A 10,893-nucleotide genomic window follows, 5' to 3' on the forward strand; every position below is an offset into this window, starting at 1 on the left:
AGTCGTTTCTCCCTATGTTTCAGTTGTTTATGTTCATCCCAGTTGACACTTTCTGAAGATGACCGTCTCAGGATGAAACTGGAGTTTCAGAAGTGTCTGTCTGTGATGGACCACAGCCTGGTGCTGCCCCACGCCGTCTCTAGGAACAAACTGCACACCGCTCTGGCAGCTCAGAGAATGGAAAGCTGTTTGAATGACCAGTCAAATTAAATTATAAAAAATTGTCATATAGTTTTTGGAATTACATTTTCAGCTGACCTATGTATTGTAAAATGTAGAAGAAGAAAAAAACAATAATTTTCACCATGCACATTATTTAGTTTGTTTTTTGTTTAGCTTAAGAGCTAAATGACATGATTAAAAATGTTCCCTTGTATTCTTCCTTTATTCAGGGAATGACGTTTCTATACCCACATCTGTCTTATTCTGATGATGTAAATACTGTTTTGTTTAAAAATGATTCTGAGGATCATTTAAAGGACGAAGCCCATGTGCATCAAGCAACAGCAGCAAATTGAGTTAATGGTGCACTTCAATGCTTTTTATGTGAAAAGAACTGGAGCTACCACAAGATCAAACCACACCAACAACACAGTGTTGGCTGAGAGGTGAGCTGGAATGTCACCTCAGGAGTAAAGAGGAATTTTGTGGCTCCACAGAGGCCAATAAATGTTACAGTGTTGAAACTCTCTGGTGTTTTTAGGTTGAAAGAAATGACTGCCAACAATCAAGCCATAGAATATTTGAAAGAACAAATGGAGCTCTGGAGACTTTATGCAAACTGTGACCAGGTCTGTGATATTTGCAGTTCTATATTTAATCTAACGGTAAAGCCAGGGTAAGAAGAACACTGTACTGAAGGTAGCTCTGTGTCATGCTCTTCATCACAGGATCTGGATTTTGCGTCTCAGCTGGTGAAGCAGAGTCAAGTCTCTCCTGAAGTTCTCCTGGAGGACCTGCGACTCCTCCTCCCCACCCTGCCTGAAAGTGAACTCCTCTCCATCACAGACGCCCTCTGCCCCAAACAGCACCCCGTCTCTGCATCTGCACAGCTAGAACACACAGGGTAAGAACCAGGTTTACTTCATTATTACACGTCTTTATTACCAATGGAGGTGACATGGGACAGATACTAACGTTAGCACAAAGATACACAGGGTATTTCATATTGAGATGTATTTGTTCTGCCTGTTTGACATTTAACAAGTTCAATGCTACATCATTAGAAAGAGTAGATAGAATATCTTCAGAGAAATAGACTCGTAGTTCATTGGCCGATTAAAGTCTGTGAAGTGACGACACATCATTTGTTGCCTACAGATTTCTTCTGCAACCATTCCTGTCCTTTGGTTGCCATTAGTGGCAGACATGTTTAACATTTAGAAAAAAAAGCAAACACAAAAAGATGCACCTCAAAATAAATGAATCTGTAATATTTGAAGCATTTGTGGTTGGGTAAGATGAATAACATGAAGGTGGATGATCAAGTAACCACTAGTCCTTTCCACATGGCTGTTCTGAAACAGCACCACCTTCATGAATACTTTTCTACTTACACATTGTATCTGCAACGGTGTTATATGTGTGTCCCAGTGTGTGGTTTTAACACCAACCCCTCCATATGTTACACAATGCAGAAGAGGCATAAATATCCTGCCTGGATCCGGCAATATGTAAGCACCAACAGACTTGTTGGATTAATCTGTGAAAAACATGACAGCAGCTGAGGATGGACACGTTACCCCAATACACTTTATCACTCAATTTAAAGTTGTTGTTTTCCAAAATCAGTGTGTCCCTGTGTTGCTGCAGTCTGCACCAACCAAACATTAAATCTGTAAGAGAATGCAGGAGAGGCCTCGGACCCCCAGGCTTTTAAACCGGCTACAAGTGATCTGTAGGTTTAGAGGAGTACAGTTGCTTGACCTCATGAAGAGTTAAAATTCAATCTCTCTATTTATAGGATAGATATTTGTGACTTTGAATGACGTTATGTCTAAGTACCTGATCTAAGGGTCTTCATACATGATGTGATGCAAAGATAATGATGATTGGGCTTCAGAGAGACCTATGATGAAATCTGCTATATTGAAAAACTAACAACTTCAACCAGTTTTCACTTGCTAGCCTCATTTGGGGGCAACAGTAGCTCATTCTGTAGGGACTTGGGTTGGGAAATGGAGGGTCATCAGTTCAAGTCCTGGTTAGGACCAAATTATGGAAGTTGGTCTGGTAGCTGGAGAGGTGCCAGGGCACTTCCAGGGTACTTAAGCAAGGCAGCGAACCCCCAACAGCTCTGGCATGCTCCTTGTGCAGCAGTGTGTAGCAGCCCCACTATCGCTCCACCAATGCATACACGCACGTCCTGTTTGTGCTTGTTTGTATTATGGACCTATGTGTAATAACAGAGCGTAAACAAGAATTCCCCACAGGGATTAATAGTATGTAAAATAAAATAAACACAAGTTCAATTTAAAGTGTGTCCTTTAAAATGTCAGGTCATTTAGCATGTGGGGTTAATATGATCTTTTTTTCATAGTATTCGTACATACAGAAAAGCGAAGTAAATGTTTTCATAAAGAAACACATTAAAATGCAGTGCAGCACATTTGACTGCTGAGAACAAGGTCTATGTAATTAAAGTTTTGCTACACTTTTTTGCTCTAACAAAAAACTGAGTAGCTGTTTCATATCGGGTACAAGTTTCATACTGAGAAACAGACAACGGACAATAAGTGATGGGGTTGTAGCAGATTGTAGGGCCCTCTGGGATAAAAACTGACAAACATGACTTACCTATTTGGACACAGAGAAAAACCTCTGCGTCAAATTAGTTTTGTCATTTTGTTGTTACAACCTGCAAAGTACTTCTTTTTTAATTATCAAAACCGCTGAACACTCTAGTAATTAAATTCATCTTAGTCAGCTTGTATAATAAAAGCAACTTTATTTCATTTTGCATGTGTCTGATGGAATTTCATTTCCCAACAGCACAGCAAGTAAACCAGCTGCATTGACACAATGTACACATTCATCCAATATTAACAATCTGATTTCTGTGTTCACTCCATCTTGTTTTCCCATTTATTCACTTTTCCTTCACAATAAGGGATAAACAAAACACATCATCATATTAGCACCTACTACTTTGAGGCTCCAGCGCTATGGTTCTGGATCAAATCGTTCACATAAACAATTTTAAGCTAAAGATTTACTAATGTAGTTAGTGTACATTTAGGAATATTGCACAGATCATGTTAATTTTATTTACACTTAAGTAAACAGATCAACACTTAAAGCCACTAAGTCTAGAATTAAAAATGTCAGACTTTGGCGCCCATAGTGGCGGTAAAAGATACTGAAGCCCTACACTAGGTCTAAAAGTCAATAACATACGATTGATATGTATTATGTATTACTTTAACGAGGTTATCAGTGAATAACATACTAATGTAGAAATGCACTGTTGTAGTTGTGATAGTTACAAACTGAGCAGTGATTCCAAAAAACATTCAAACATACTGACTACTACTTATTAGCACAAATTAGCACATATTTGGAACTGCAGAACACATATAAGGTATCCAGTGAAAAGTCAAAATTTTCCATCAAAATTTTCCATCCTCTATCCGTATATTGGCCTGACCCGACGTCACAGGATAATAGGTGAAAACAAACGTACCAACTTTGTACCAATTGTGTCCATGATTGTCCCATTTTTGCTACATTCAAAAAACAATGCTATCATAATAATGAGAATTAGCAATAACACCTTTAACAAATTCTACACATAGTGGCTTTGAACACATTTTTTGGGTGTGTGTGTGTGTGTGTGTGTGTGTGTGTGTGTGTGTGTGTGTGTGTGTGTGTGTGTGTGTGTGTGTGTGTGTGTGTGTGTGTGATGTAGCACGATGCGCAACAGCAGGTTAAGACAGAGCAACACAGTCACATTAACAGGCCTGGTTATTGTGTGGGAAACCATCTAGGTGGCCTCCATGTTGACCTCATCAGAGATAAAAACTCTCGGTGGGTTCTTCAGCTGCCACTCTTGCCTGCTGGTTTCCCCTTGTAAACAGAATAATCCTCGTAACATTACACATGTCTCTCTCACACTGCGGCCTTCTCATAACCTCCTCATGTTTTTCATGTATGACAGAAGATCAAAGCATGCACACAGAAATGGCCTAATTTACGATTTTCCACACTTACATTATTATAAATTTAAAATAGGCTTCCCTGTATCAAGTTTTTTCTCTTACTTTTTATCCAGTTATCTGTGGCATTAAAAACAATCCAGTGAGATGCTTGGGGGGCTGCTCACTCATTTTACAGCTGTTTTGCATTAACATTCATACATATATTAGTCTCAGCTTGTTAAATCTCCCTTATTCTCAAGATAAATACTTGTAATAAATAAATGTAAATTGTATTATGATACCACGTTGGTATGCATACCTCATCATACAGAATCGGGGGGGGGGGGGGGGGGGGGGGAATCACGTAAAGGAACAGTAAACCCCTGTGATTAGTGGGAAGGAGCTGAGGATACATGTATACAATCATTGTAAACCAGAAAAGTTAATGGTATTAATGTACAAGACTTGGTAGGCTTCAAAAATCAGACGAAGCTACAGTGACTTAGTAACTAATAGGTAGGTGGATGGTTTTTACTACTGTCCATATATTCACAGCTTTTAAATTTTCATTACGATGCCGTTTAAGCTACAAATATTGGCTAGTATGAGTCATTCCGCTATACAAAAGGCCTCAGAAACTTAACAATGAACGTAATCTTCACAACCCCTAGAAAACACCTCATACTGTACATATATATATATATAAAGGGCTTGCCTCTAATGACATTTACTCCAACTGAGTCCTCCCTGCAATTCTTCATCCATGCACTCAGAGATACAGTACCTCCTGTGTTCCTGTCCACCTCTTAAAACCAAGCTGGTTTTGCAAACTTCCTGCTTGCTGACAACTGGTTTTCTCAAGTCACACACCACAAGGCCTTGGTTCCTCTTCGTTACATGTTCTGTCCTTTAGGCCACTGAATTAAGCACATAATGCAACACTTAACTATTTGAGGTCATTCACGTGAAATCGTAATGGGTTTTTACAGCATATACAACTACTTTCCTGCATGTGCTATAGTTTTATACTTATTGATTCAAGCTCAACAGGTTTGTGTTGAACCTGATGAGAAGCCCCTTATCCCATATGACATCAAAAACATTTTGTCGGTCAGTTGACAACTGTATCATTTTTTAAATCAAAGTTTAGTTCAGGATGTCAGTCTAGCATGCTGATTTGTCTTCCCGCCCTCTTCCTCTTCTATTAGATGAGACAGTCCACAATGAAATTCCTTCATCTCATTCACCCCTCGGGCATTCTTCAAGCCATTAAGGCCATTTTGACCAGTAATCCCTCGAGCATACAAATAAGGCTGAGTCTTCTCCACTCAGTTAACTAGTGGAGTGAAACTTAACAGTTATCGGCAATCCAATATGTTTCCAAAGGTCACACATCATCGTCATCATCATTGTTTTGCCTCAGCCTCCTCTCATGACTCTGTCCTCCCTGACTCCCTCTCTGAGGAAGTCGGCCGATTGGATCCTGACAAAGCACGTACAGTTTCCAGATTTTCCGGAACGCAGTGCGGAATTTCTTGATACGGAATGCGTACACGATGGGGTTGACGGCTGAGTTTCCGTGGGAGAGGATGATGGCAATGTATATCAGAAAGATTGGCTTGTCACAGGCGGGGCAAAAGAGGGTGATGCAGTTGAGGATGTGGAGGGGGAGCCAGCTGACTGCGAAGAGGAAAAGAACGAGGGCCAGAGACTTGGCAAGCTTGAGTTCCTTGCCGTAGTAACGGCTGGGGTCTGTGTGGCTCGCTGTCACCTGCCAGAGAATTAAAGGAGAACATCATCAGCGTATAGCTTTAGTCTGATTAGTTGACATCAGGGTTGCGAAACAGTTGTCTGTGTGATTGCGCCATTTTTAATCATGTAATCGGATTTGTCCTACATAAGAAGAGGAAGTCCTCACCTTCTTGTTGAGCTGCTTGTGGATCATGTAGAAAATCTCTACATAGATGGCGAGCATGAGGAGCAGAGGAGGCAGCACCCAGCCAAAGAAGTTGAAGTAGACCATGTAATCCATGCTGATGACCGTCTCAAACTGACAGGTCACCAAAAGGTCTCCAGTGTTATTGGTGCCGTTGTTACGAAGATGCTTCAGGTTATTCCAGCCCAACATGGGCATGAGGCCCACCACAATGGAAACCAGCCAACACAATAATACAGCCGTGCCAGCTCGCCGCGGGGTCACCACCCGCTTATAGCTATGGCAACAAAGGGGGAAAAAAAGTGATGAGTCTCAGCGGACAAACAGACAGAGTTGACAATGTGTATACAATGTTTTATTTTTCCATGATACCGTTTTAGCTAAATTAATGTCATTCAAATCAGAATGTGATTTTACTTCAAGCGCATACATTTTTAGTATTCGGAATACAATTTGGTTGTGATAATAATAGTCACAGGCAAAATATCATAAACATCTACTTTTTAATATAACCGAACCCAACATCTGAGTGGTTAAAAGGTTGTACAACAAAAGTGAAACTTAGCATAGTGTAATAGAATGTACTGCATATAAATAAAAGTGTATGTATCCTTGTGGTTTCAAAAGTGAAGCCAGTGTTGAAGTGCCTATGATATGAATTATTTCAATGGCCAAAATGGGTTGACTCAACTGATTTGAAGTATGATGAAGTATTTCTGTATTGTTAAACATATTTGGACTGCTGACGGCGTAACTGAATCTTAATTCTTTGATTCCCCAAACCCACATTCTGTCAAATGGCCAACAGGAAGCCACAACACTGGGAGTAAAAAGAAATGAGATTATCTCAAAATCTATCAGAAAATATTCGACTTCTTAGCTCTCTGAAATAAGATAAGATAGTCCTTTATAGATCCCCAGTGGGGAAATACCTCAGTAAATATTTTTAATAAGAACTTTAATGGTCTTAATTGCTGGTTTAAACTCTTCTTTTATACAGTGTTATCTTTTTTTTTTTTTTTCAATTATGATCCCGTTCAGAGTAACATTGCTGTTAAAGCAGGGTATCATTTAGAATAATGACTGCTGTGTTTAACAAGTCTCCACCACAGTGACCTGTCACTCAGGATAGAGACATAGCAAAGCCATCCACCTGCACGAACCCTTCTGGTCTTTGAACAACAAGATGGTGATGGCAAAAAGGGGGGTTCACAAGTCGTTGTGTCTTTTTTAAGTAGACTGAAGGTGTTGGAGGAACGATTTTCTGCTCTGTGCTCTTTGCTGTATGTCTACAACTTTGTTAAAATGTGCTGCTTCCTGTCTTGGGGATTTGGAATTGCAGCAGGACACAAGGCATAGTTGTTGTCAAATCTCACATTTTCTGAGAATCACAATAGACACATTTAAGACATATTTGTCATTCAGAACAGGAAATTAGTCGCAGTCTTTGCACAACATGACTATGTGCAATCCACGCATGTCTCGTCCTGTTTCTCCCACATGATGGTCTGTGATTGGACAGGTCCATGAATGAGTCATGGCTCCCTCTCTTGCACACTTGTAGACTTACACTGCCAAAAAAATACTTTCTGGATACCACTTTCTTCCATCAATCTCTAACTTTAATGGGATTTTGATCCTCATCTCAAAGCTGAAACTCCTATCCTTCACTTGAGCACACTTGCAATACTTTACATTCTCAAATCTGAGCTACACAAACACACATACACACACTTATCCTGACAGTGTGCTTCTGCTACAAAAAGCAATCAGTGGCTGTTAAACGGTGTCCCTCAAGAGCATTGGTTTCCAACCTGGGGTCTGGGGCCCCTCGGGAGGGTGGGATGAGATCTCAGGGGGGACGTGAGGCTCTGCCTGCTCCGAGGTTGTCAAAATTAGATTTGCTCATATGAAGATTTTTACTTTTAAACATTACTTTGAAATGGTTACATTTACAAATGTCTTTTAGTAAGAACAAGTGTGTGGTCGTATTCTGGTAGAATTTTATTGATGAAAACTAATTAAATGTATGTCAATTTTTGAAAGCAATGTATCACTTATTTTGTGTGGATCCTGGGGGGGAGGCTCAGCTTTTCTTACTAGTGGGGGGTTGGAAACCATTGCACTAGAATCCCTGCAGAGGTTTAGGGGAGTCGGGACACAATTTCACAGTAAAACACTTGTGCTTAAAATCTAAAAATGTCCAGATTGAGAGTGAACGACAAAAACTGATCAGCAATAAGAAGGTATTACATTTTTATGTTTTGAAGGTAACCACTGCATTTTGAAAGGGCAGATCATCCTGCCACACAGAGATACATAAATAAGATAAGATAAGATATGTTTATTGTCATTGTACAAGTACAACGAAATATTGTTGGAGCAAGTCTGTAGATGCCTAATATCAGAAATATACAAATACTAAAACCAAATATTCAAATAAGAAATACAATTAAATAATACGATATAGTATACAATATACAATTAGATTATACTTTTGCAATCATAATGAGATAATAGCACATAAATGTTCCTCTGTTTATTGCAGCCTGTGTTAATTGTCCTCTGTGTGACAGAGTGTGGTGTGTATGAGTGCATGTCTATGCTGTTCTCCAGCTTGAAAAATTATGCAATCCATCAAGCAGCCACCATGAGCCCATTGACCAATCATGCATTCTCTACCCGACTTGTTCCAGGGTTTTTGTTAAATGAACCAACTTAAAGTGATAACTTGAGCTTTCAGTGTAATAACAGTGAGGGAAGAAGAGAAGAGGATGATAAGCTTTATGAGTGTGAACATCATACTACAGTGCCATTGTCATTTTACCATTGAGTTAGTTAAAGGAATAAGGTCAGAAAAGTGCAACATTTATGACCTCCACTTGTTTCTTGTGCAGTTTTAGCTCAGGCTGCAAAAACAGCTCCAAAAATCTGTGAAATTCAGTATTTTTAAAATGTAGAATGAGGCTTAGGCTTTGTTTGGACCTGCATGTAATATAAATACATTGCATAATGTATGGAGCAATGTGTATGTAATATCTATGACTAGATATAATCCAGATTTAGAGAGAATCACTAAATTAAAGCACTCTAGAGTCATATTTTTCTGAATATTGTGGAGCTAAATAAGAGAACATTTCCCCCTATTGTACATCTTTTGATGGGGTTATGGGATGTTTTCAAGTTTAGGGGCTCCCTTGTGCACCTTGCAAAAGAAGGTAATTATTTGCCATAATCTTAAAAAACATGTGTCTCTGGCAGGCTAATTTCCAGGAGAGATATTAGAGATGTCAAAGCAGATAAATGTAGCCTTCATTAGTAAGAATAAACTGTCAGAGTAAAATGATGAGACACACATTTACATAGGCTACCAAAGTCAAAATAAAAACCATTTACGACACTGCAGCCAGCGCTACAGCCCTTCGTCCGAGCTGTGCTGGAACAAAGGCTGCTCTCAATCAGACACGATTAGAAACTAGAAGAATTCACCTTTGTGCTTACCTCATGGGGATTTTGACTCGAAGATAGCGGTCAATGGCGATGGCCAACAGCGCCAGGATTGAACTTTGTGTGAGGACGAGTACCGTGCAGGCAACCAGCAAACAACTGTAAAAGTGAGTCTTGAGTCCGATGCTGATGGTTATGGCGAGCGGGATGACCAGAGCCCCGACCGCAATGTCAGCCAAGGCCAGGGAGACGATGAAACAAAACGTGGTATCTCTCAGAGACCGGTTCATACGCACAGCCAGGACCACCATCACGTTCCCGATGACCGACGACACGGCGATCACCACCTCCATCCCGATGTAGAGGGCTTTAGAGGGGGGCAGACTCGCAGACATGTTCGCGGATGCCCGGAGGAGGTGGAGGAGGAGGAGTGCGCGCTCAGCGGAGAAACAACCTGGACACGGAGAGGAGGTTCACTGTTAGGAGTTTTCGAAACACTCCGACTTGTGTTTCGCATGTTTTATGCCCCCACAGAGGCAGAGGTAGAGCCTGATGCTCTGAAATATTGTAGGAACCGGTTTCAGGACATGGAGCTGCGCACCAGACGCAGGACTTGAACTCCATACGTGGTCCCGAGGCGCTGATTCCGAGAATGAAGTGGCCCCCGCAGTCCTGCTGGAACAGGGCGGACCTGGGACACTAAATGAGTCACGAGCCGGCTCCCAAAACGCGGATTAACAGAGCTGCTTTCCCTTAGTCCCAGGGACTACTTGTCCATAAAGTGTCATTTATTGCTCAAACGGAATCGTCCTCATTGATGCCCAATCTATCACCAGGGACAAGTCCCCTTTATTTGGACATGGTTTAGTTTGTCCAAAACAGGCAAATGTGTATTCCCTTCTTGGTGTTTTTTGTACAATTATCCCATTTTAGATATGGCTTCAGGCAAGCATGGAGTTCAGATTCTTTTGAACATTTCCTTTTCCTCATCCACTGAAAGCTCGCCCTCTGTGGGAGTGGATACACTATTACTGTATCATATGAAAGGTGCATTAAAAAGCCAGCCAAGCTGACTTACTGCAATGGGAAATTAAACCAAACGTGCCACATGTTGTCACTTTTAGACCTGTATTTAGCGGATTACAATTCATATTTGGATGACAAAGCTCCCACAAATATGAATAAAAAGGGACAACTGCACATACTGTACATGAATTTTTTTTAGGCTGAAATAAAAGGTTGGTGAAATGTTTTTCCTGTGAGGCTTTCACTTTCTGGATGGACATAATGAGACTGAATGAAGACAAACAGTCTCCTGCTTTGTGTTGGAAGGAGACAGTGACACAATACTGGACGACATCAGGTTGGTATCAG

General features: G+C 40.6%; 1 protein-coding gene across 1 annotated transcript; it reads right to left on the bottom strand.

The window, feature by feature from the left end:
- Positions 1-2,927: 2,927 nt before the first annotated feature.
- On the bottom strand, positions 2,928-10,571 carry LOC109984267 (adenosine receptor A1-like). The gene is made up of 3 exons (XM_020634354.3): positions 9,574-10,571; positions 6,055-6,349; positions 2,928-5,907 (listed from the first exon to the last, which is right to left on the bottom strand). Exons 1-3 carry the CDS (start codon positions 9,912-9,914, stop codon positions 5,524-5,526), a joined length of 1,020 nt encoding a protein of 339 aa, XP_020490010.1. The 5' UTR covers positions 9,915-10,571; the 3' UTR covers positions 2,928-5,523.
- Between the last annotated feature and the right edge of the window lie 322 nt (positions 10,572-10,893).

The sequence above is a fragment of the Labrus bergylta genome, chromosome 5 (assembly GCF_963930695.1).
Source record: "Labrus bergylta chromosome 5, fLabBer1.1, whole genome shotgun sequence".
Lineage (NCBI taxonomy): Eukaryota > Metazoa > Chordata > Actinopteri > Labriformes > Labridae > Labrus > Labrus bergylta.

What these genes read in the sequence shown, in the direction of transcription:
- LOC109984267 (XM_020634354.3), bottom strand. Translation starts at nt 9,914, where the DNA reads ATGTCTGCGAGTCTGCCCCCCTCTAAAGCCCTCTACATCGGGATGGAG. An exon ending in CGAGTCAAAATCCCCATGAG is followed by an intron (nt 6,350 to 9,573) that starts GTAAGCACAAAG and finishes TTGTTGCCATAG; the next exon opens with CTATAAGCGGGTGGTGACCC. An exon ending in ACAAGCAGCTCAACAAGAAG is followed by an intron (nt 5,908 to 6,054) that starts GTGAGGACTTCC and finishes ATTCTCTGGCAG; the next exon opens with GTGACAGCGAGCCACACAGA.